A 27,231-nucleotide genomic window follows, 5' to 3' on the forward strand; every position below is an offset into this window, starting at 1 on the left:
TGCAAATCACTTTCCCTTATATTATATCTAATGCCATATTAATTTCTTCACTCAGGATATTCCGTCTTCTTAGATCAGTGTCCCACTCTCATGACCTCATTTAATTACTTCTATAAGACCCTTTCTCCACATTCAGTGGGGCAGGAGGAGGGAAGAGCTTTAACCTATGAACTTTGATAGGGATACAACATTTAGTCCAGAACAGGGTTTTATATATGTATGTGATTATTGTTGTTCATACAGTTAACACCATTAAACTACTATAAAAATGCCACATAAGATTTGTTTTTAGCTTCAATAATACTTCTACCATTACATATTGATTCAGGGCCATAGAGATAGTACAATGAGTAGAGTGCGTTGCATGTGGCCAACCAAGGTTTAATCCCTGGCATCTCAAATGGTCCCTCATGCACTACTATGCGTATAGCTCCCCCAAATGCCAAACATAAATACTGATTCATTAATTTAAAAAAAAATCTAAAAGTTGGGGGCCGGAGAGATAGCATAAAGGTAGGTTGTTTTCCTTGCATGCAAAAGGACGGTAGTTCAAATCCCAGCATCCCGGATGATCCCCCGAGCCTGCCTGGAGCCATTTTTGAGCGTAGAGCCAGGAGTAACTCCCTGAGCGCCACCAGGTGTGACCTCAAAACCCAAAAATATCTAAAAGTTTTGTTTGTTTATTTTTGCCTTTTGTTTCTACCAAAGCCCAATAAATCAGACTAGTGAGTTAATGCTCGAAGTAGGATGTGGGGGATCTCTTCTTCTAGAGTCTCTTCTTTCTTTGTTTTCTGTTCCCCAAGGTCAAACCAGGGGCCATCTGAGCAATGACACAGGGCTTCTTGGATTTGGTCTCATCCTAGCTGACTACAAACTAAGTTTTTTTTTAATTGTTTAAAATTTGTTTTATTTATATTTTTTGAGTTACAAGTCTTACACAGTTATATTTAAGGTACATAGTGACATTGAATTAGGGCAATTGCCACAACCAGTGTTGACCTCCTTCTGCCAGTGTTCCCAGCATGCATTCCATACCACCACCCTTAGGCTCCTAGACTACTAGTATAACAGGTCCCTTTTGTGTATAGCTTGCTGTAGTTTGGGTCTCTTGATTTTATTGTTGTTGACTTTGGGTTAGGTATTTAGGTCTGATCATTTTTTATTTGCACTCAAGCTCATGAAACTGCTTTGCCCCTGATACAATCCACTGTGGTTGTTTTTTTTTCTCAATTTGTAGGAATACATAGAAATATGATAAAAAAAACAAGATGATTCATGTTTTATAGTTCTTTTAAAAAACAGGGCCGGAGGGGCCAGAGAGATAGCATGGAGGTAGGGCATTTGTCTTGCATGCAGAAGGATGGTGGTTCGAATCCCGGCATCCTATATGGTCCCCCAAGCCTGTTAGGAGTGATTTCTGAGTATAGAGCCAGGAGTAACTACTGAGTGCTGCTGGGTATGACCCAACTCCCTCCCCCCCCCACCCAAACCCACACACAGGGCCTAAGAGATAGCACAGCAGTAAAACATTTGCCTTGCATGCGGCTGACCCTGGATGAACCCATCAATCCCTGGCATCCCATATGGTCCCCCGAGCTTACCAGGAGTGATTTCTGAGCACAGAGCCAGGAGTAACTCTGAGCATCCAGGGTGTGGCCGAAAAACCAATCAATTAATAAATAAATAAACTGCTTTAGAAAAGAATACAATTCAAACATTAAAAAAGAAAGTGGGCGGAGCCCCTGTGTAGAAGCTATACATATAAATTTAAAAGAAGAAAAAAAGAAAAAGAAAAGAAAAAAGCGGGGGCTGGTTTGGAAAGGTTTTGTTGTTGTTTGCATAGGCACAGTAGGTATTGGGGAAATTAGAAAGAAAATTCCCTTGTCCTAAGACATACAGGGTGTCTTCACCATTAAAGCATACAGTCTTAAGACCAACTGCAGGTTTTGGACATGTTCATTGTCGAACCCCAAGGCAAAAGTTATTTTAAAATAAGTTAAAAACAGTTTTTATTTTGTGTTTTCAGGGAGTGAACTCAGAAACACACATACAAGAGAAATACTCTGCTGTTGGTGATAGCACTGAGTGCCAGCCCCCAAAACCCTTTTTGAGGTAGGATTAAGGAGAATGGTTGAGAGGTTCCTTATCTTATCCGAATCTTTTGAGGAATGGGAAAGTCATGGACAAGAGAGGATTAAGGCAGGTATTAGGTTCCAGAGTCTCCCCGAGATGCTGAAGCCCACTGCTTCCCAATAGACCAGTCAGGGACAGAGAGTTGACAGAAACAACCTGACTCTGCAATGTGGGGGCTGCCCATACATCCCAGTGCTTAGTGCTGCCTTGTGAGTGCTGGTATGTGCCCCTGTGAGTGCTGGTATGTGCCCCTAGAAACTTCAATTAAATCAGCATCCTAGAATCTTGAGATTCATAAGTGACTGCCCTGAGGATTCAACATAAGCCCCTACACATCTACCCCCATCAAAGTTCCAAGTCTGTAAAGTGTGGGAGTGGGAATTTGCTACAGTGGTTTTAGCAATAAAACACAAATGATTTCCTGATTAACGAAGTTGAGGATGTTTATACCACTGCTTATGTCTGCTCTGAGCAGCTCCAAAGGATGCAATTGTGACTGCCCACCACTGCCTAGGTACATTTACTAGGCACACTGACAGATTCCAGGTGAGTTTTACTGTGATCAAAAACTAAATAGGGAGCAAATCCACATGAAGTTCTCAAATCCACATGCAAAAGAAAGTGTGGCCATTGTCCTAAAGATTCTTTATGTAAGACAATAGATGAACTTTAATTTTTCCTCTTTGTCCGTGATATCAACATCTATCTATACAGTAGTACATCATACTAACTACATTTAAATATGTTTTATTAGACCACAGCTTGTGGTGCTCAGGGGACCAGAGGAGATGCCAGGGATCAAACCTGGGTTGGCCGTGTTCAAGGCAAGTGCCCTATCTGCTGTACTATCTTTTTAGCTCTATGTTATTTCTAAATCTTAGCAACTGTCTAGTATGGAGCATATCACCAAACATAGTAACAGTTATGAATGGTTGCTAAAGAATAGAGAGACTTGATATGATCATGTTGTAGTGATTATTTAAGCTTTATGGTATAGTCCAGGGGTCCTCAAACTTTTTAAACAGGGGGCCAGTTCACTGTCCTTCAGACTGTTGGAGGGCCAGATTATAGTAAAAACAAAAATTATGAACAAATTTCTATGCACACTGCATATATCTTATTTAGAAGTGAAGAAACAAAATGGGAGTAAATACAATATGTGGCCCGTGGGCTGTAGTTTGAAGACCCCTGGTAGTCTTATCATAGATTTCAATTTTTCGAAAAGAATCAAAACTAAGGAACCAGGACATAAAAATAACCTTGGCTACCATGTATTGGAAATGGGATCCAAAGTAAAATTACAACTTGATAGGTACATTTCTATGGTCCTGTGAGATGGTGGAGGTATTGATATCCTTTAAAAGTCCAAGATTTTAGCTATATAATCTTGAAGAATAGTCAAGTGAGTTGATGGTTTCTGCTGCCTAACAGATCTGCTAACTAGTTAGTGAGAGTAAGGGCTGGAGAGATATAGTACAATGGGTAGGGCTCCTGTACTGCATATGACCCACCCAGGTTTGATCCCCAGAATTCCATATGGTCCCTTGAGCACCATTGGGAGTAATTCCTGAATGCTGAGCCAGAAATAACCTCTGAGAACTGCTTGGTGTGCCCCCCCCAAAACAAAATAATAGTAGAAATAGTTAAAGATTTCTTAATAAAAAATATTATGTTCCACAAAGTATATACAGGTTGATTCTTTTCCTAGATGGAAACATCTGACATTTTGATCAAAAAAGAGCAGTCTAGGAGCCCAGCTATGGAATATGTATGTTGACATTTAGATTGGTTTGGCTAGCTTCTGATTTTGGGGGGGGCATAACTTGAGGGGAACAGATGGGGGCCATACCCAGCCAAAACTCTGGAATCACTCCCAGTTTTGTATTTTAAAGACCACATGATACTGGGGATTAAACTGAGGTCAGCTACTGCCACACAAGTACATCTCTGGCCTAGACTGATAATGGCTTCAGTCAGACATGCTTTGATTCAGTCAAGTTCCCTATGTGTCTGTTGGCCCAGCTGCCAGTTTCTATACATCTATGAAATCTGCTATGCTGATTCTCTCTGCTGAATGGCATAATCATAACATTCATCTATGCTTGATATGTAGATGAAAATGTTCAAGTGCTGCACAGAATTCCCAACGGCCACCATTCCACTACCCAAGTACATTTAGAGAATTTCCAGTGTGGGCTAATATAAACAGTACTGCTATGCACAGCCTAGTTTGCTGGTTAACATTTGTACACATTTCTGTTAGGTTTGGCCGAAAGGAGTGGAATTGCTAGGACTAGGGCTAGAGTGATAGCATAGCAGGTAGGACATTTGCCTTGCATGCGGCTGACCCAGGACTGACCCATAAGGTCCTCGAGCCTGCCAGGAGTGATTTCTGAGTACAGAGCCAGGAGTAACCTGAGTGCTGCTAGGTGTCATGCCAAGTGTGGCCCCCACCACCAAATAAAGAAATTGCTAGGCTGAAACATGGCATGTTCAGGTTTATCAGTGACTGATAAAACTTCTTTGAAAGTAATTGTTATATCCACTCTCATCTGCAGAATATGGAATGTAAAAATTCTCCTGTGATACTCAAGAATATAGATTCCATTAATAGGAAATATCTCATAAAGTCCTCTCACTGGGAAATCATTATATGAATAAACTTTGAAAATGTTCAGCTCTTTCAGTATTTGAAAAGAATTTATTAAAATGAGGATTTTCAGTGTTTAACACAAATCTTTAAAAAATTGAGTAATCTCTCCTCTTTAATGCCCTTAGCAGACAGATGGGAGTACGGGGAGAAATGGCCAGATTATATGAGAGAAGGATTGAAGTCTTACATTGTAAGGTGATTTATTAGGATAGAAAATCTAAGGTCACAAATGAATTGAAATTAATAATGCCAGCCAAGGCACTGTGATTGCTAATGGTCATAGTAATAGTCAAATGTGACAGCTCTTCCAGACCCAAGGCTGGTTTTGAGATTTACAGTGCATTTAAAAAATGAAGAAAACTGAAAAATGGCTGAGATATAAATGTGCATGGGGGCTGGAGAGATAGCACAGCAATAGGGTGTTTGCTTTGCATGCAGCTGACCCAGGATGGAGTTGGGTTTGATTCCCAGCATCCAATATGGTCCCCCGAGAATGCCTAGAGTGATTTCTGAGTGCAGAGCCAGGAATAACCCCTGAGCACCACTGGATGTGAACCAAAGACCATTAAAAACAACTGCATGGACTGGGGTTTTCCATAAAGAATTCTTTCTATTTGGTTTGTTCTCAAAAAATCTCATGGTAAGGCATTTGCCTTGCATGTGGCTAACCTAGGACAATCCCTTGGAGTTCCATATGGTCCCCCATGCCAAGAGCAATTTCTGAGCATATAGCCATGAGCACCTCCTGAGCATCACCGGGTGTGGCCCCAAACCACCACTCCCCCAATCTCAGGGGCTGAAGGGAAAGTATAGTAGGCAGGGCACTTGCATGGAATGCAACCAACATGGGTTTAATTACCAGGAACACATATGGTCCCCTGACCCCACTAAGAGTGATCCTTGATTGCAGAGCCAGGAGTAAGCTCTGAATACCATCAGCTGTGGCCCTCAAAATATAAACAAAACAAAAATAATCTCAAAGTAAAAACTAAGCTCCTTTAGGTAATATGTATTATTGAATGGAAGGCTGATAAAATTTTGTCTGGTGGCATAGAAGTCCAGTAAAGAAAAGCTCATGTTTAAATTTCTACATGGGAGTGAATCAATCAAGCAAAGAGAAGTACATGCCCCGAAATAGTTTTAGAATGATCAAAAGTTGATCTTGGATACAGGAACCACATGGATGGGAGGGGGAAGAAGCTCAGTGGTTGAGTACGTGCCCTGTATGTTTGAAGCCCTGGGTTCCATCCCTAACATCACTATACATTTCTGAGAGTGACTTCTAGCATGCAACAAGCAGGATACCACCAATGTCAACACCACAGTGACAGAGGGCCAGATGAAAACAGTTACACAGCTATGAAACAAAACTGCTGAGCTGGTCAGCTCTACAATGGTTTAATGTATAGAGGGAGCAGGGATAAAAATCATTCATTTAGAGGCCAGAGAGATAGCATGCCTTGCATGCAAAAGGTGGTTCAAATCTCGGCATCCCATATGGTCCCCTGTGCCTGCCAGGAGTGATTTCTGAGCATAGAGGCAGGAGTAACCCCTGAGCGCTACTGGGATTGACCCAAAACCAAAAAAAAAAAAAAAAAATCATTCATATAGAGGCCTGAGTGGTGGCACGGAGCGGTACTGCCTTGCCAGCACTAGCCTAGGACAAACTGTGGTTCATCAAGATTTGATATCACAACTGAATCCACAAATTATATTGAGGAAAATATGGGTAGAGCCCTTCACAATATTAAATCTAGAGGAATTTTCAGTTATTTATTGCCATTTGGCTAAGCAAATGGAAGCAAAGAAAAATAAACGGAATTATACTAAATTAAAAAGATTCTGTACTGTAAAAGAAACCAAGACTAGAGTAAAAAAGGCATCACATAGATTGAGGAAAAATATTTGTTTACCATTCATCAGTCAAAGGTAAAATTTACCAAGATTAAAAAAAAAACCTAACCAACCAACCAACCAACCAACCAACCAACCAACCAACCAACCAAAATTAAACCTCCATGCAAAAATGAGAAGGGAACAGAACTTCTTTAAATAAGACACACAGAGTAAGTATATAAAAAAGACCTCTCTATAACTGATAATCAGGGAAGTGGAAATCAAATCAATTGCAAGATATCATCTCCCACCTGGGCATGTAAAAAAGAACAAAACAACCAGTGCTGGTAAAAGATGTGGCGTAAAAGAATCCCTTATCCATTGTTGGTGGGAATGTTGACTGGTTCAACTTATTTAGAAGACAATAGGGACACTCCTAAAAAGAAAAAAACAACAACTAAGAACTGAACTTTTCATGTGACCCAGTAATTTGATTTCTTGGAATCTATCCCCCCAAATTTTTTTCTTTAAAAATTTTTTTCAGAAAGACAATTTTGTGCTTTTGTTCATTGCATCTCAATTCACAACAGCCAAAGTCTGGAAGCAACCTAAATGTTCAAAAAACAAAAACCAGATTAAAAAAACAAACACACAACAAAAACTATGGTATATCTATACAATGAAAAACCACTTGATTAACGAAAAAAATCATGCAATCCACCACCATATACTGAAATTGGAGGCTATCGTGCTGAATGAAGTCAGCAGAAAGGACAGAGACAGATATACAAAAAATGGTCTCTCGGGGCTGGAGAGATAGCATGGAGGTAAGGCGTTTGCCTTTCATGCAAGAGGTCATCGGTTCGAATCCCAGCGTCCCATATGGTCCCCCGTGCCTGCCAGGAGCAATTTCTGAGCATGGAGCCAGAAGTAACCCCTGAGCACTGCCGGGTGTGACCCAAAAACCACAAAAAAAAAAAAAATGGTCTCTCTCATAAGTAGGATTTTTTTTTATAAAGAAATATAGTAAGGTAATAACAAATGGTCAAAGATAATGGAACCTGAGAACTGGTTTATGGAAGTGAGTTTACAAAACTGAGAACTGAGTTTACCAAGGGGAGATAGGGGTGGGGTAGAGGGTGGGAGAGGTGGTGAGGGGACAATAGTGAAGGGAAGAGGACACTTTGATAAAGGATGTGGTATTGGAACACTGCACAAAACATTATCATTAGCAGTATTATAAATTACAGTGCTCCAGCTCGTGAGCATAAGTATACTTAAAAAAGAGAGATGTGTCTCCAGAATTCTGGTCTCTTTACATATGCAAATGTGATCTAGAAATTTTTGTTGAAGGCCACCAAAATTGTCCTTTGTGAGGACATGATGGCCATAAAAGAACTTCACATATAATTAGATTTGAAAACAAAGACACTGTATTTTATCTCTGCTCTAGAGAATTACAAGTAGATTTTAATATTAAAAACTCCACTTCTTCGTCTTCATACTAATCCTGTAAGTGTCCTATAATTACCCTATTTCACAGATGAAGTAATTGAAGTACAAAAATGATTTTATAGACAATTATCTTTTTGCCCTAAGAAACACTGGTGAATCCTAGCCACCTTTTTCAAAGTATAGTTAACTTTACTATATTTAAAAGATGGGTAGCATTACACTGCTTCTTTCCATTTAGATCAATTCTTCCATTTATTATTTTTCCCCCAATTCTTTCTTTTATAGGGCTACACTCAGCAGTGCTTGAGGGCTACCACAGCCTCCCCAGTCAGTGTTGAGAGGCCATGTAGTCCTCAGCAGTGAGCCCAGAGCCTCAAACATACTTGACTCTGTCCCTTGAATTGTCACCCTTGATCCTAAGATCAACTTTTGACTTTTGGGTTTTTGGTTTTTTTTTTTTTTTTTTTTATTTAGGGGGGAGAGACTACACAGGTGATACTTAGGGCTTATTCCTGACTCTGTGCTCAGGAATTACCATGGTGATGTTTGGGGGAAACACATACAGTGCTGGGATTGAACCTGGGTTGGCTACATGAAAGAGAAATATCTTAATCATGGGGGCTGGAGAGATAGCACAGCGGTAAGGCATTTGCCTTGCATGCAGAAGGACAGTGGTTCGAATCCTGGCATCCCATATGGTCCCCTGAGTGTGCCAGGAACAATTTCTGAGTGTAGAGCCAGGAGTAACCCGTGGAGTAACCCCAGGAGTAACCCTGACCCAAAAACCAAAAAAAAAAAAAAAAAGAAAGAAACATCTTAATACTTATACTATCTTTCTGGCTCCTAGGATCAAAGTTTTTTTGGTGGGGATACACCTAGCAATGCTCAGAGCTTACTCCTGGCTCTGCACTCAAAATAACTTCTGGTGTTGCTTAGGGGACCATATGGGATGCTGAGGATTGAACCCAAGTTAGCAGCAAGAGAGGTAAGTGCCCTATCCACTGCACTACCACTCTAGTCCCATCTAGGATCAATTGTTTTTCCCGGGGTGGGGCACACCCAGCATGTGCGCAGGAGTTACTTTTAGCTCTGTACCTGAGTACAGAGAATTACTGTACCTGAGTATAGAATTATTCCTGACAGGGCTTGGTGGACTATATGGGATAGTGAGGATTAAACCCAGATTAGGCACAAGCAAGGTAGACACCTTAACACTGTGACATCTTTCCAGTCCCTAGGATCAACTCTTTTTTTGGGGGGGGGGGTTTGGGTCACACCCAGCAGCGCTCAGGGGCTATTCCTGGCTATATGCTCAGGAATTGCCCCCACAGGCATGGGAGACCATATGGGATGCTGGGACTCAAACTACCGTCCTTCTGCATGAAAGGCAAATGCCCTACAGTTGTGCCATCTCTCTAGCCCCAAGGATCACTCTTAACAAACCTTATGGGTAGATGACGTTGGCTTTATGAACTCAGAATGTTGGATGTTAAAAGTAGAGTTTTAGAGGGTCTGAAGATTATGTATGTATGTATAGCAGCTGTACAGAAAAACTGATTAAAAATTTTAGGAATGCATTCTCATAATAATAATTATAATAACCTTTTTTCAGTGATTGAGATTCATTTCTTAGATCTGTAAGCAAGTAGACTTAGAATTCCTCACTCTCAAGTCCTTGGTTCCTACTAATCTGGAATAAAGAAGACATCCATTTATGTCTACTTTCAAAAGCCAGGTTCTGAAAGCATCAAGGTCAAATTAATTATAAGGGCCAACTAATGTCTTTAGAGTCTTTCCTAAAGCTGGGCAGTAAACAACAAGTTCTACCTCTGAAAACCCAGCGCTGTGCTGATCTTTTCTTAGGGACACCTGTATGATCAATGGAACCTACAGTAAGTATGCAAAATATCAAATTGCTTACCTACCATTTTTTAAGTCGAAAATTTGAAACTCCTATGCAGTTTTTTTTTTTTTTGGGGGGGGGGGCCACACCCAGCAGTGCTCAGAGGTTACTCCTGGCTGTCTGCTCAGAAATAGTTCCTGGCAGGCACGGGGGACCATATGGGACACCGTGATTCAAACCAACCACCTTAGGTCCTGGATCGGCTGCTTGCAAGGCAAACACCGCTGTGCTATCTCTCCGGGCCCTCCTATGCAGTTTTATGAAAAGAGTTTGAATGCGGAAGGAGGCAAGATGGGGGTAAATTTTCCCATAATTTAGTCACCAAGAAAAGAGTGGGGAATTTGCCAATGCTCTCCCTCTTTAGACTCTAGAGCTAAGATCAGAATCCTGGGCTTCCTAGCCTGCTTTCAAGACTTAATGCAATGTCAAGTGCAGCTGAGTTATTTTTACTCACTAGCACACTCCATCTTCTAGATTATAGTCTCCAGTATTAAAAAGCAGGGCCAGAATTTAGGGGAAAAATTTTTCCCCCTAGATATAACTGGAGCATGAAAACTCTCAGGGCCAAAAAGCTACAGCCTTATACACTTAAAACTGTTCTAGCCCTCACTGGAGAAAGAGAAGACACAAGGGATCAGACAAAGCCTAGAAAGCTGGGGGGCAGCTCCAAGGACACCACAAGAAATCACCTCAGATAAAACTACACTCACAGGTAGCAAACATGTAGGAAGCAAACTCACTTTCATTTTTCCTGTACATTGCCCTTGACGAAATGCAGCTGTAGACTGGGCCTCTCTGCAAGGACAGGAGTATATTATTTGAAGGTTGGATGATACCAGCATATCTTAATGTAATCAAATCAGAGTTTATAAATATGTCTAAAAAGAAGAGAAGGCAAGCCATCACTCTCCTGCCCTAGGCTACAGAGGCCCCTGAGGGATACATCCAATTCTGGAGCAAAGGTGGGGTGATTTCCTGTTGGCCAGAGCAGAGACTCTGCTGAAAAACATCCAAAAAACCAGAAAGCCCCTCACTCCAACTCTCTCAGCCTTGACTCCATCAAAATATTCAGTGTAGCTTGGTAAACCTCCTTAAATACTTTATTTCGATCACTCTCTCTCTCTTTCTCTGTCTCTTTAAATTTTAAAACCTGCCACAGAAGAACAGAAGAGCACAGTTTATTCATAACCATAGGATTATCTGCTTTCCCTGGCTACTGAGTCAGAGAGAAGTGGGTGGCCCCCCAAAGCCCTTCATCACACACCTGCCATATAGCGTGTGAGTATGTCACCCCACCCCCACCCCAGCTCACTTGATTAATCACTCTGCCCCCGAACCTGGGGAACAAGTTCACATTACCCAGGGGGAGGAAAGGGGGGTTGCTGCACACAAAACCAAACAAAATTAACATGCCTGCCACATCCATCATTTTATAATCTGCTTCCAGCTCTATAATCCTCAAATGTCCGGACTGCACATTCCAGGAACATTCCTCTTCAATGTGAATCAAAATGGTTCACATGCAAAAGGGCTAACTCCCACCACCCCTACTGTCCCCCCAAATAATTAACCATTTCAACTAGTTGAACAGCCCTGGCAGTGTAAACATCTCCTTAAATCACGTCTCGAGGGACCTAGAAGTTTTCATGTCCATCCTAGTACAAATGTTTCTTCACATATCCTAAAAGTAAATTTTTGGACGTAAGCATCATTTAACTTAAGAACAAACATTGCTAACTTTTCAGCAATATGAACTCACTTGTACAGATCAGGTAAACTAGTATACTACTGATATCACTGAGCTGCCTCACATCAGTTTAAGAAAACCAAGTTTGCATAGTATGATTAAAATTAGACACACTTGAAGGTCTGACAACTCTACTCAATTTTACAACATCGTGAAACTACTTCTTATTCTGATTTTAGAACATGTATTAAGCATTTTGGGGAGTATACCCACATTTAGTTAGGAGACTATGTGAGACTTCAGGTCACCGAACTCATGCCTGGACCAGGCAAAGAGAAGACCATATTGCACCTCTGTTTTCCTCTAAGAATTGCTATTCTATTCTAATTTTTAGTTCTATAAATCACCTGATTATAACAAATATCTTAGCATACAAGATTTTAACAGCTATTTTATGCTTTAAATCTGTACTCTCAAGACTTGCATCAAATGAATATTTATTCGATTTGTTGATTTCAAAGCATATAGCCTAGACGCCTAACTACAGACATTGAGCCTAGAGCACTCAGGCTAGTCTGTGTTTAGATCATTTGTACTCCTGACCCGTGGGGGGCAACGTTTTAGGCTAGAAATTAAAGTTAGGGGCTAAGTATCAAAAAAAATGAGGAATGATCTTATCCTTTAGAAATACAAATGAGGGGTTGGAGCCATAGTACAGAGGGTAGAGCACTTGACTTGCACGCAGAAGACCCAGGTTTGATCCCTCTATATTCTATATGATCCCGCAAATCTGCCAAGAGTGATCCCTGAGTAAGCTCTAAGCACAGTGTAGCCCCCAAACAAATAAATAAACAAAAAAAGAAGTACAGAAGCTGGAGTAATATTACAGTGGGTAGGGTGCTTGCACATGGCTAATCTAGGTTTGATTCCTGACATTTTGGCATTCCATATGGTCCCCTGAGCACTGGCAGCAGTAATCCTCAAGTAGAGAGCCTGGAGTAACCATCAAAAACCAAAAAAGAAAAGAGAGAGATAGTAGAGAAGTGAAGGCACTTACTTTCTTTTACCAGCTAAGCCAGGTTTGAGTCTTATCAATTTGCATATGATAGCCTGTGCACGAAGATGAAGGATTCCTGAGCACAGAATCAAAAATAGTGCCTGAATGCTGCTGGGTTTGAGCTCAAAATAAGTATTTAAAAAACAAACAATACAGGGGCCAGAGTGATAGCACAGCTTTAGGGCATTTGCCTAGCATGCAGTAATCCAGGACAGACCCGAATTTGATCCCCGGCATCCCATATGGTCCTCCAAGCCAGGAGCGATTTCTGAGTACATAGCCAGGAGTAACTCCTGAGCATCACCAGGTGTGGCCCAAAAACCAAAAAAAAAAAAGGTAACATCAAAATACATACAACCTTAGGATCATTACAAATAATTCTTAAACACTGACTCAGATGTTCTGGAATCTGAAAAGTGTAAGTATTCCCATCCCTTCTCAAAATCTAACATGCTGAGTATACCAATCTGGTAACATGAACATAAAATGTAAAAAAAGGCTTCCATTTTAAAATTTAGAGTTTCAAGATTTTATAAAGTTAAACCATTCTTATTTATTTCTAGCAGGAAAATGAAAACAGAAAACAAGAGACAGCTTCACACAGGGGCAGTTGGTAATCAAGTTGGGGTGCAAAACTGCAAAATGGGAAGCAAAGACTGAGGCCTAGTGACAGGTATGGGGGGAAAGGTGGAGGGCAAAGGCATATGTTCGGAGAGATCCAGCTGTCAACAGGAACGCTGGCTCATTCTTTTATTTGGTGAAGCATCTGTGCTAGATACGGGCAATAGGAAGTATCATAGGCAAGGGGTCTGTCCTCCTGGCCTTGGTCTGGAAGAAGATAGAGAGATCAGAACAAAGAGCACTATATGCTGAATCACTTGAGGACTTTATGTGGTACTCCTATGTGAGCACTAGGGACTGAGCACAGGGAGGAGGTGTGGGTAATCATCCCAGAGCAAGTAAATTTGTGATGGAGTCTCAAAGGATGTGGAGGAGTGGAGGAGTCACCCTGGTAAGGGAGAACTCTCCAGAAAGAGCATGTTTCCAAAGCGAAGAAGGTTGAGGGGTTAAGTGAAGGTCACATTCAGTAGGTTGTGGGGACTCAAAGGATCACAGCTCTGGGCTAGCTCTGTCCAGTACCAGTGACAAGGGTTAAGAGACTTAGGCAGAACTTTCCAGTCAACAAGAAACAGCTGAGACCATAATGCGGCTCTGTGACTACAGTGGAATCCCTCCCACCTTCTAAAAGAGTCATAGTTGACTTTCCCGAGTTCATGAGCTTGCAAACAAAAAACAACCTAAAATCAGAAATAGCTGAAATTGAAAGTTTATTTCAATCACTGGTGAAAGAGCAAATTGGTTGATACCAGCTGGGGATTCTTGTGGCATGGATCAGTAAAGTTTCCATAGAGCCTAGTTATTGAGAAAACACACACACACACACACACACACACACACACACACACACACACACACACACACACACACACACACACACACACACACACACAATTTCAAGATGGCCTCTGTCCTGAAAGATCATTCACACACACCAGCATTCAGAGATCACCAGAAAGTCCTTTATGAGGAATCTGATGTTTTTGTTGTTGTTGATATAATTTCTTAATTATTAAGGCATCATGTTTTACAAAGTTGTTTACAGTCAAGTTTCAGGCATACAATGTTCCAATACTAATCCTACCACCAGTATGTCAACTAATATGGCAGGTTTTCTCCCACCCCTTAGCCTACCTCCTGAGTAAATTTTGTTTAGTTACTATAGTTTGGGTCTCCTGCTTACAGTGTGGTTGGGGTCTATAGTTTGGATATATACAGACATCTCAGCACTACACTACTTATGGGTCAAGGGCCCCAGGTCCCTACTCTTGTCCATCCTTCTTCCCAATGCACATCTGTCTCTTCTTATCACTACACCCCTCAATTTCTTTCCTTTCTTGTCCTATTCTTTTCTAATTCAGAGTCGAAGGTAATTTAGGTATCTCCCTTTGATACTTGGCATTTTCTTATTCATTTTTCCCTCTTATATTAACAGAGTAGTCACTGTTCAGGTTTATTTGATGTTTGAGTTGGCTACTTTTTACATGGTTTGTATTTATATTTTTCTTTTTTTAACATTACACGGCAATAGAAGTTATTCTGCTACACATTGTACATAAAAGATCAATTTTCAAGGATGAGGATGTTGGATTTCTCCACTGGATCCACGGTATGACTGATAGGAGAAAACAAAGTTCTACCAAGCATGTTGGGTGAAGGAACCAGAAGTCTCATAATACGCTAGAAACACAAATCTGCTATGGCAGCTGAAACACAGGCAGCATTGGCAGTGGTGCTTCCAAGAACTGGAATTACTTTATACTAACTAGAACTAAACAGGTACCATCCAGCAGAAAGAAATAGCTTCCAGGTTGTTATAAACCATTTCTCCAATTCTAACTTTAGGAAACTGATCTTTACTTATTTTTTAAATTATCTTAAGAGTGCTACTTTAGAAATGAATCAGATGCAAAGGACAGTATGCACAACCCCAACTAAAATTCTACTGTAGCTTGGACAGTGAAGTAGTACAGTAAGACTCTAAACTGAAACTCCTTTTTGACTCCCCAAAGTATATCTGTACTCTTCTTTGAATGGATTTCCTCTTCAGGCATCCCCTTCACAAAACCAGAGATCCCATTCTGTCCCAAGATGCAAGGCATGCTAGGAAGATGTCATCTTTTACTCCATAGAAACCCTTTATCATGGTGGATATTGGATGCACTCACCTAGGGTTCTTCATCAGACTGTATGCCAACTCTGCCAGAGAGCTCAGTGGCCCAGGATGTATGTTGTTCAATTTGATCACCTCCTAAGTACTGTCAATCACTTGTCAACTAGTTTCCACTGTTCCGTATTTCCTAAATCAGGGTGAAGGTTCCTCAGGGCACCCCAGTAATATACACTCCACTCCACAGCACACAGTCACACTAAAGTTTTTGTGTGATTCACACATGGCAATCTGAGGGGTGCATACCCAGCCATTCCTCCATGAGATAGCAGAACTGAGCTGAACCCAGATTGCAACCACTTCCAATCACACGTTATTTATTTATTTTTTAAAGTAATGTAGGTCAAGACATCCACCGAGCTGGAAACAACAGGCAACTTGCAGTTTGGCCTATATTTTGCAACATTAGGGATGATGAATTTAAAATTGTTCACTTTTTGCTGGTCCAGATTCATTTGACCTTCTCTCTTTTGCTGGTGTGTGCCAGCTGTTATAATGACCAGCTTGGAGTTTGCTGTCATATTATAGTCTTTGCCAGAGACAATTTTTGGTGTTTTAAGAAAAAGGCTGCCATGTTAGAGATCCATCATCTCTTCTTTCAATTTGTCTTCCATGATGTCAATCAGAGCAAGCTCATCTGACATATCTTTCATTAAGATATTGATGGCACAGTCCATGCCAATAGCACCACAACTGTGATCTTATTCTCAGGGACATGGTCTGCCTTAATGAGGTTCTAAATAAGCTGATCCTTGAGACATGCCATATTGAATTAAAAACTAAAAAGAACCAGGAGTGCATGTTGGGCATACAGCATGGATCTGAACTTGGTGGCACAAACTCCAGTCTTTCTTGTGCTTTAATTTTATACACTGGAGATAAGTGAGATAATTTAGTTTTGTCCTTCTGACTTACTTCACTTAAGATGAGTTCCTCCAGGAACTTGGTTCAATTTTTTCCTAGCAGCAGGTTGTCTAACAAGCAAGACAGCTGGCAAGAAAACATTTCATCCACAGAGCTACTATTCACAGGGGGAGTCCCTGAAGAAATCCAGCCCCCAAGTAATCGAGGATTTTACCAAAGTCACTGATTCTAAGGCCTTACCTATTTTCCCACTGTGAGGGCAAGGAATAAACCTCATTCTGTGACCCTGAGAATGGGAGCCTTTGAGTGAATAAAGCAAACTTCCCCCCATTCTCATCTGAAATACCAAGCAGCCTTCCTACTGCCCTCAGACAATTTCACTTTATATGGCCAGACAATAGTATAGTGGGGAAGGTACTTGCCTTGCATGTAGTCAACCCACCAGGTACAATGGTCTCTAGAGCCCCAACAGGAATGATCCCTGAGGGTAGAGCCAGGCATACGACTTGGTGTGGACCTCCCAAAACAAACAAAACAAATAAAATCTCCTTCCATAATTTCACCTGAGAGTGTGACCTATGTAGAGAAATAGGTTCCTGATACCTGAAACTTGGTGCCTGAGTGTCTGTAGGGGTAACTTTCCTCCTCACCACCTAATTTCAACCCAACTTTCTCACACAATCTGGTATGAGTTTAAGTGAATAGCAACCCCAGGAAAAAGGTTACTAACTGTGCTCTTCAACAGTGCCTTTCATATGGGTATATTCGACAGTCGACCCATAACAGAAACAGCACATAATATCTTCGATGGATCACAGATGGGAGAAAATCAGCAACAACAATAAATTCATGGAGGTGGAGTGTCGTCATATTCAAGAGCCAGGAGGTGTGATTCAGAAGGTGTGTGTGGGGGAGTGAATACCATATGGTGCTGGACTGCTGTGGGCCTGCCCCCATGTCGACATCAACAGATTCCTCCAAACAGATCTGATACCATCCCAAATACCATGACACATTGCCAGAGCTATAGACACTTACTAGGTACTGAAGCCGCTGGCGCTCTGTTTCCGGGGTGAATTCTGAAGACATGGGGATGATTTCTCCATTTCTGATGATTATGGCCCTGAAGAGTAAAAAAAACATTGTCATCAGACAGTTTGTAAAGCCCCCCAGTTTTTCAAAATCCCCGAAGTGTAGTTAAGAAGATACACAAAATGTCTAGGGGAGACTTTTCTTTACAAGCTGTGTGGCCAAGGTGGAGAGATTCATATACCATACAATTCAAATGGACTTTTGCTCCTAGCTGGAGCTGTGCTTTAAATGGCCCAGTTGGAGTGAAATATTTGCACATAATAGTACTCTGTGAATAAATGGATGAGTGAGTGAATGATGCAGCAGAGACCCAGTAGAGAATCATGTGTCTAACAAAACTTTCTTTAATAATACATAATTTTTGGTGTTTGTGGGGAGAACTGCCAAGCGGTGAATCTAGCAGACCCCAGAAACTAGTCCTGGCGCTACTCAGTCAACCAGGTTGGGGTTCAATTGAGGCCCAAGGAGGCAGGTATTGCTTAACGGGGCAGTGTGGGGTGATTTTGGAGGCCATCTGCTTATTGGCATCAACCCTAAATTTGGTACCCAGACCCCTCAATGTTTCCCCTAGCCCACTGATGAAAATGTTTTAAGCGCTGCAATCCAATATTGCAGTCACAACCCACTGGCACTAAACTTTTGATTGGCGATTTCTGCATCTAAGAAAGCGTACTTTAGTCAAGGCTAGTGTTACTAGAGTAAGACAGTGAAACTCTAGGTCATTGTATTCACTAGTGTTTATAAGTTTATAGTGAAAAGTTGCTTCTTAGAAAAGCTGACACTGTACTCAGTCTGTCACTGGTAATTTCATACCAGTCTACATTTTGCAAACCGCGCGGGGGCGACTCCTCCCAACCATCAGTACCCCAGATTTACCCTTCTTAACTTCAGTAACACATAGTTCTAATCTCTGACCTAAGACATACAGTATATCTAACAAATCCCAGAACTATTTAGAAGGACATAAATTGAACACATATATCTTTTGAATATTATATGGGTATTTTCTTTAGCTGATGTAACTCTCTATATATTCTTCTACCATGATGCTTCTATTCACTTTTCATCTTGTCTTTTCTTTGTAAGCTGTTCAGTAAGGATTGTTAGTGGAACTGTCCCTCAGTTTGATACCTATGATTGAACTATGTCATGGAAATTGCTGGTCTTGTTCCTATTGCCTCCAGATGCACCAATAATGCCCCATGGCATTGATTCTTGTTTGCATAGACACATTAAAATGGGAAAACACCATACATACAGATAAGTTCTTATCTAATAAATTTCAGTACAATGTACCTTACACCCTGAACATTGATATAATGACCTGGCACAGGCCTCAGAAGAATGGGCATCCTCCATTCACGCCGGAACCAGGCAAGCTAACTACGAAACATCCAAGGTCTTTTACAGCAACAGCTGGAAGCAGTCCTCTACCAGGAAAGACACTACCAAGGGTCTGACATCGACCTCTTAAAAAGAGACTTCCGTTTACACTGAGAAGACTTGACAGTAACAATGACCTGCTCTACAGGACATGGTTCTCTCTAGTCCCCCTTAAGTGTGAGGTGAAACGAGAGGATGCTCTGCACCATCCTGACTGCAATATGGGATATGCAGACTCCAGGATCTTTAATACAGAAGCATGATACCAACAACAGAGACTATGTGAGGAATGGAGGTGTATTGCCACTACAGATGATGACTTGAATTGGACAAACTAATTTGCCTGGAGCCTAGAATCAGTCCTGTGCCAGGAAACTTCAGGGGTAAGGACTCCTTGTATTTAGACCATAATTTGTCTTTCCATGTCCCTTATGTTTTGGTGGGCCTATGCAAACAAATGCCACTTTAATACCATTTTTTACTATGTTCCCTTGACTCCAATTCTTAAGAAAAACAAGCCACTAAAACTTTTGATGTTAACTTAAACTAGTTAGCATGTGCATGGAACTAGAGAAATGTACTTTGCCCTCAATGTTTAAGGAGTTACATAAGTCTAATGTCTTTAGATTATATTGTGTGCTGCTAAGAAATAGTATGTACTACAACTGGGGATTTGAGGGACAAAGTAATTGTATTGTACAGGGGTTCAGTTTTGTTTCTATTAATGTTCTTTGGCTGAAAGTTCAAGGCTGGGATATCATCGATGGGACTACCGAGAATTCTGTTTATGGGTGATTGGGCTTCCACTGTAACTTTACCCTGTCCTCTTTCTTTGCATTTTTGTTGTCATAATTAAAAAATAAATTAAAAAAAAAAAAGAAAAGCTGACACTGGGGTCTATCACAGACTTAGTAAATCTGAACTGGATTTCAGTAAGATGCCTAGGTCTGTCACAGGCAGAGTAAAATTCTGAACAGGTACTCTGAGATTCCTAAACCATAAATCTATGGTCAGATCCTGTGCCCAGGAAAAGTCATTCTCCTCTCATCTTTTTGTTTTGTTTTGTTTTTTGGGCCACACCCGGTGGTGCTCAGGGGTCACTCCTGGCTGTATGCTCAGAAGTAGCTCCTGGCAGGCACGGGGGACCCTATGGGACACCGGGATTCGAACCAACCACCTTTGGTCCTGGATCGGCTGCTTGCAAGGCAAACGTCGCTGTGCTATCTCTCCGGGCCCTCCTCTCATCTTAAAGCTCAGCAAATTCACAAAATGTGCCCAAGAACTCATACAACTTAAGAGCAACTAAACAAAGAGTTCATAGAAAAGAAGATATCCAGAGGAGATGTTGCTCAGAGCAGATATCCAGAGGAGATGCTGAAGGATCAATTACTTAGGAGTAATCTACCCAGGGCCAGTTTTTATAGGCACTTGCTGTGCCCAGGACTTCTAGCCACTATGCGATTCCTGACCACCACTTTCTGGCAATAGATCAGTTGTGGTGAAAGGTCAATATCTCTACTACAAATGGAAGGGAATGGTAGTACCTAGTTGTAGGCAGACTTCAGGGCTCTCTACTACCTGAGGAACCAACCTGCTTCCCTGGGTGACTCAATAGTGGGGAGAAGCATCAGTGAGCTCAATGATTGGCTGCATTCTTTGTGTATCCCCTCAGAGCTCCAGAACAGCCCCTATATATGACTGCAGCTGGCAAGACCCCCTCTCTCAGCTCTGTGTCACCTGTGCCCACTTGCTGTTATAGATACTATAAAGTGGGGGAACAATAATACAATGGGTGGGACACTTGCTTGCATGTGACTGACCAAGGTCTGATACTCAGCATCATAGAATGCTCCCTGAACAAGGTCAGGTATGATTCCTGAATAAAGAGCCAGGAGTAATTTCTGAGCATTTCTGGATATGGCCCCAAACCCAAAAGAAAGAAATAGGGAGGGAGAGGGAGGAAGAGTATGGCACAGAGAAGGGAAACAAGGACAACAAAAATCTTGGGGTCTTTATCTTACAGAATTTATGGCTTGAGGAGGAAGACTGGAAACTGAGAGCATAGAAATGTTGAGGGAAATAAAACCAGGGAAGAAATGCCTCATGTCATAATATTCTTGTCACTTGTTTAATAATGCTGCCCAATATAGGACAAAGATAGTCTTCTTATCAGGCTCTAGGCACCTGCAATGCATAATCACTGCCCTCTCCAAGAATGGAGACACCCACATTCACAAACTATTTGGAGATTGTTCCAAATGCTCTATCTGAATGATAGATTTATCACTCAGATATGAAACTCCACCAACAAAAAGCAGGGGCTTTACACAGAGAATGGGGAAGAGATCTTGAAGGAAGCTGTCAAAGAGGTCTAGAAGTGTTAATCTCTCTCTCTCTTGTTTTTTGTTTGTTTGTTTGTTTTGAGGAAGGGTTTAGGCCAACCCAGCAATGCTCAGGGCTTGCTCCTCGTTCTGCACTCCAGAATCACTCCTGGAAGTGCACAGGGTGCCACGAATTGAAGCTGAGTTGGCAGTGCACAGTGCAAGTGTCCTATCCGGTGTATTACTGCTCTGGCCACAATGGGGTATAATATATATATATATATATATTTTCCCCTTTGTTTTTGATTCATACCCAGTGGTGCTCAGGGGTTACTCCTGGCTCTGTGCTCAGAAATCGCTCCTAGCAGGCTTGGGGAACCATATGGGATGCTGGGTAGCAAACCAGGGTCTGTCTGCGATTGGTCACATGCAAGGCAAATGCCCTGCCACTGTGCTATTGCTTCAGCCCCGGGGGTGTAATCTTAAAGTAGCCTGAAGGGCTCTGAGAACCTGGGGGTCCAGCGCAAAAGCTACCCAGTTACACATTCAAAGCTGCCTTTGAAATGTTGCTTAAAACTAGACTGCATCAGGCAGGCTGTGGAGTCTCTGGAGAGCCACATGCTGGGCAGTCAGGGCTATTTTTCCTTCTCTCTTACACTGACTGCACAGAATCCTGTAGCCCAGCAGGAGCCGACGGATATTTATTGAACAAAAGAAAAGCCTAGAGAGTTCTGGAGCAGCTTTCCTTTGGCCTGACAGCATGAAAAAAGAGGAAGACACGTCTTCTATTTACCTGCACCAGGCCCCATGGGTTGGGCCAAAAATTCATTTAGAAATTTGAGAGTCCCTGGTGCATCTAGCCTCAGATGAACCCAGAGCTGGTTCTTCTAGCACTTTCCACTGGGGCGGGGGGGGGGGGGGTGAATGTGGAAGGCCTTGGTTCAATCCTGGCACTGTATGAACTCCCCAAGCACTGACCCCTGAATAAAGAGTCAGGAACAGCCTTCCCACCCTGCAACTGCCAGGTTTGGACCAATACCTTCCCTCCAAAATGAAGCAAAACCAAAAACAAATAAATAACACTGTCCATAATAATAATATCCCAAATGCACCTGCTGTGACCAGGGAGACAGCTCACATGGTAGAGCACATGCTTTAAGTATGGGTACAATTCCGAGTTCCCCTTCCCAGCACTACATATTCTCCTAAGCACCACTCAGTGTGGTCCTTGTGATCCCTAAAAAATTAACCATCAGGCTGGCTAGGCTGTCACTGGTCTTGGGCACAATGCTTCCAGCAATGGCTGAGTGGCCTCTATTAAAATTTTCTCTCTCTGTCTCTGCCTCTGTCTCTCTCCTTTCTTCTTTCCTTCCTCCCTACCTCCCACCTCTAAGAAAATGTACCTTACACTGGGACAAACACTGTCTCACTCCCCATCGATCTTTTTTTTTTTTTTTTGGTTTTTGGGACACACCCGGCAGCACTCAGGGGTTACTCCTGGCTCTACACTCAGAAATCGCTCCTGGCAGGCTCGGGGGACCATATGGGATGCTGGGATTCGAACCACCATCCTTCTGCATGCAAGGCAAATGCCTTACCTCCATGCTATCTCTCCAGCTCTCCCCATTGATCTCAAAGAGAACTAAGTTCATTTCTCACCCTTCTCTCTCTCCAGATCTTCTCATCAGTGGAACCAAATGGTCTCACTGTTGCTCCAAGGACTGGCTCAGTCCCTGGTGCTCAGGGACTCCTTGTCTTGCTTTCCCTCCCCCTCTCAGGACACTCAGCCCAGGATTCCTCACACCTCCTGGGGTACTTTGGGCCAAATGGTATCTTTCTACCCCTTTTCCCTTTTGGACTTCGTAACTCCTTAACCCACCAGTGGAGATTAGGTTTAGAGGCCTTGCCAATGTGTCCTGGTGCTTCCAATAGAGAAGACATCACATTTTGCTATCAGTTGTTTAATTGGCGACCTTCCATACTGCCCTGTATGATGGTGAGGTAAAAAATCATGTCTTTACCATAGCAAGGCTCTGGAAACAACCAAGATACCCTTCAATAGACGAATGGCTAAAGAAACTGTGGTACATATACACAATGGACTATTATGCAGCTGTCAGGAGAGATGAAGTCATGAAATTTTCCTATACATGGATGTACATAGAATCTGTTATGCTGAGTGAAATAAGTCAGAGAGAGAGAGAGAGAGAGAGAGAGAGAGAGAGAGAGAGAGAGAGAGAGAGAGAGAAACACAGAATGGTCTAACTCATCTATGGGTTTTAGGAAAAATGAAAGACATTCTTGCATTAACTATTTTCAGACACAAAAGAGAGAAGGGCTGGAAGTTACAGCTCACCTCATGAAGCTCACCACAAACAGGAATGAGTTTAGTTAGAGAAATAACTGCATTTCGAAGTATCCTAATAATGAGAATGTATGAAGGAAATGAAAGCCTGTCTAGAGTACAGGTAGGGGTTGGGTGGGGAGCAGGGAGACTTGGGACATTGGTGAGGGGAATGTTGCACTGGTGATGGGTGGTGTTCTTTACATGACTGAAACCCAAACAACACAATCATGTATGTAATCAAGGTGTTTAAATAAAAAAAAATTTAAAAAAATCATGTCTTAAAACTGCCACATAGTGCCAGACTATTAGAAGCAGGACTGCTCAAATACTTTGTTCTAACTTTTATTTTTTTAATGGGAGGGCTATATGCAGAGATGCTGAGGGGCTATTTCTGCTTTTGTACTGGAGGGGTCGCTCCTGACAGTGCTCAGAGAGGAACCCATGCTGTGCTGGGAATTAAACCTAGGCCTCCAGCATGCAAAGTATGTGTTCTAATCTGCTGAGTTTCATCTGTCTGGCCTGCTTTATGTAATTCTGAGGATTCAAATAAAAATGGGAGGCCTTTCCTTTAAAAATAAATTACAGTTAGAATGGAGAGATAGTATAGAGGTAAAAAGATTGTCTTGCATGGGGCCAACTTGAATTTGATGCCTAACACTGCATGTGGTCCCCTGAGCACTGTTAGGGGGATACCTGAATATGTAGCCAGCAGTAATTGCTAAGCTCTGCTGAGTGTGACTCAAAATAAACAAATGAAAAAGGGCAATTTAAAGAAAATTTAAAGTGAAAAATTAAAAGCAATTTTATGGTTGTGATTGAGAGCATGAAATGAAACACGGGCCTTATAACGAGTGGGGGCCTTGCCTCGTGTCATAGCACAGGTCTCAGCCTGAAGTCAATCCTCTTAATATCTACTGAGTGAATCAATGACTTTATCAACCAGATGGGCTGATGAATCCAAATACCCTTTCCAGTCTGCACATCACTGCTATAGCCTGGAACAGCCAGATGTCAGGAATAGTGCTCCCCCCATGATATTCACTGGAATTTCATTTGCTATGCTTCAGACCAAGGATCCTATGTCCCATCACACCCTCCAAGTCTTCTAGCATTCTCTCAGGGAACAACAATACTTTCCACCTGTGTCCCACTTCCAGAAGTTAGGGATTCATCTATCCCAGCTCCCCTTTTTTACTCCAGACCCTAAGCAGACACCAAGTCCTGTAGCTCTAACCTCCTTGCTAGCACTAGGATCCATCATCTCATTGATTCCTGTGGCTGGGCTCTCTTCAGTCCCCTGTGAGCCTGTCTGTAGGACTCAGCTGCAGACTGGCTTCATGCACTTAGTGGCCCTTCTTGTCCCACACCCTACTGGGTCATCTGCATGATGTCTCTCTACAGGATGCCATCCCCTCTCTATAGCTTCTTAGCATTTTTTTGTGTCCTTCATTAAATGTTTATTTATTTTAGTTTTTGGGCCACATTCGACTGCACTCAGGGATTACTCCTGGCTCTGCGCTCAGAAATGGCTCCTGGCAGGCTCGGGGGACCATATGGGATTCCGTGGATCAAACTGAGGTCTGTCCCGGGTCAGCAGCATAGAAAGCAAATGCCCTACCGCTCCACTATGTTATCATTCCAACCCCCCATTAGTTGGTTTTTGCACTATTTCTAGGATGAGCCTCATTCTTGCCAATCTTTTCACATCTCCCGTTACTTGTTCCTCTCTGACAATCCGCTCAGGACAATGTCTTTGTTCCTGGCACCCCTTCTCTGCAACCTTCAGTGCCTTTCCAGTCTTCTCCATAATTGTTGGCTTCTATCGTTGTACCTAGTGATTCAAAGACATTACTGGGATAGACTATAAGCTACTGTCTCAAAGTCTCCAATATTTAATACATGGTCTATATTGCTCCATCTGTTAATGGATAATGACTAAGTGGATGAAGAATGATCTGGAGACCAGGGAGGTAGTGCAGGAGCTAAGGAGCATGCCTGGTGTGTGATGAATTTTGGTTTAATCTTAGCACCACATGGTCCCCTGAGCATTTCTTGCTGCAGTCCTGGGAGCTCGTAAGCACCCTGAGGTGACTCAAGTAATACCCAGCCTCATAGGGCTAGATCTTAGGCACTGTATTGAGCTCCAGTTGGGTCTCCTAAGCTCCGTGTGACTCCCCTATCCTTTAAGAGAAACAAAATAATAACAAGGAACTCAACTAGAGTACAGAATAGGGATGTCCAGAAGCAAAGGGTCCAAGTAAGACTTTCTGAGTAACAGCATTATAATGAATAACTGTCTTTATGTAGCTTTGGGCTTGGAAAATCTGTGTCTTTTTACTGCTTTATGAGACAGTAGATCTACATAGATAATTGTCCTGGCTGAACTGTCACAGAAAAGAAACTTGGAAGATAAGAGAGAATGAGGCAGGGGGTTCTGTCCTGGCTTCTTTTCAAAGGGAAAGGCTGAAAACAAACAAACAAACAAACAAACAAAAACAAAGGGAAAGGCTGACAAATCTTGCACTACATAATGGACAGAAAATGCCTTCAAAGTTAGAGTCCCAAATCATAGTGTCTTTGTATACTTCATTGTTTGAAAATTTTTTTCTATGGGGAAGGGACCTGAGGTCCAGCTATTTTAATCACTACTTGGTCTACTTGGTATCGGACCAGAGACTTAGTGAGGATGCATAAAGAGACAGAGTGACTGAACCCATTGGCAACCACCTTCCCACCTGGTATCCCTTTAGAGTCAGGGGTCATTCCTAGTCTGGGTGCCCCAAATTATGGAAAGCCTTTCTTTCTCAATGAAACTAACTGGTACAATTTCTTATCTAGCATAATTGCCTAAGCATTATTTGTAAGTCAGTAAATGAGAAGATTTAATGAGTCAACCACAAGAGTGGGAAGGGAGGAGGGAAAAACAAAGATAATAATAGTTTTTTAAATGACCTCTCCCTACCCATCCACAAATATTAGCCATATGAGAAGATAAAGGCAATTTATCCCTAATGGGTGGTGATTTTTAGCTCAGACCACATGCCCACAGTTTTATCATCCAAATGTAAAACATGGGCTCAGAGATCTATGTTTTGGTCCCTTATGAATCAGCACAGCAGCTGGGCAAGAGAAAAAAAAAGATAAATGGGATTCCCACTTCAAATTTTTATTCAATTTTATAATTTCTCTAAATAAGATCCTACTAATTCCCACTATATTCTACCTCAGAACAGAAGAACACTCCTAAAAGTATCTGACAAACAAACATACACACACTCATACACACACAATTGGGAAAAGGATGTGATTAGGAACTGTCAGAAGGAGAACACAAATATTTAACCAACATGTGAAAAGATGCTCGACCTTAAAATCCAGGAAAATGCAAATTAAAATAAAAACCCACACAGAAGGAGGAAAAATCAATCTAATATTAGCATATGAGATTTGCAAATATTTACTGAAAAAAAACGCAGTAGTTCTTACAGTATAAGATAATAAAGTCATCCTCATTATTTCTAGGAATGTGACTGTTATACTTGTTAAATCTGCCAAACTGATGCCACATACTTAAGATTCAGCTATCCTATTTGGGGAAATAAAAGAAATAATACGATCAACATATATAATTGAAGTTCAATCTTTATTTTGTGTGATGACTAGGGTCAGCCTAAATGTCTATCAAGAGGGATGCACTGATTTATAATCTATA

The 27,231-nt window shown here is 41.8% G+C and overlaps 1 protein-coding gene and 1 pseudogene across 1 annotated transcript in view; both read right to left on the reverse strand.

Annotated features, from left to right (window-relative positions):
* Positions 1-27,231, reverse strand: part of PPM1H (protein phosphatase, Mg2+/Mn2+ dependent 1H) — a 301,104-nt gene that overhangs the window by 96,974 nt on the left and 176,899 nt on the right. Inside the window, exon 5 of the mRNA XM_049782757.1 lies at positions 17,415-17,499. Within this exon, the coding sequence (XP_049638714.1) occupies positions 17,415-17,499 (85 nt within the window). The remainder of the gene's footprint in view (positions 1-17,414; positions 17,500-27,231) is intronic.
* On the reverse strand, positions 15,277-16,278 carry LOC126022893 (L-lactate dehydrogenase A chain-like; annotated as a pseudogene).

The sequence above is a fragment of the Suncus etruscus genome, chromosome 11 (assembly GCF_024139225.1).
Source record: "Suncus etruscus isolate mSunEtr1 chromosome 11, mSunEtr1.pri.cur, whole genome shotgun sequence".
NCBI lineage: Eukaryota > Metazoa > Chordata > Mammalia > Eulipotyphla > Soricidae > Suncus > Suncus etruscus.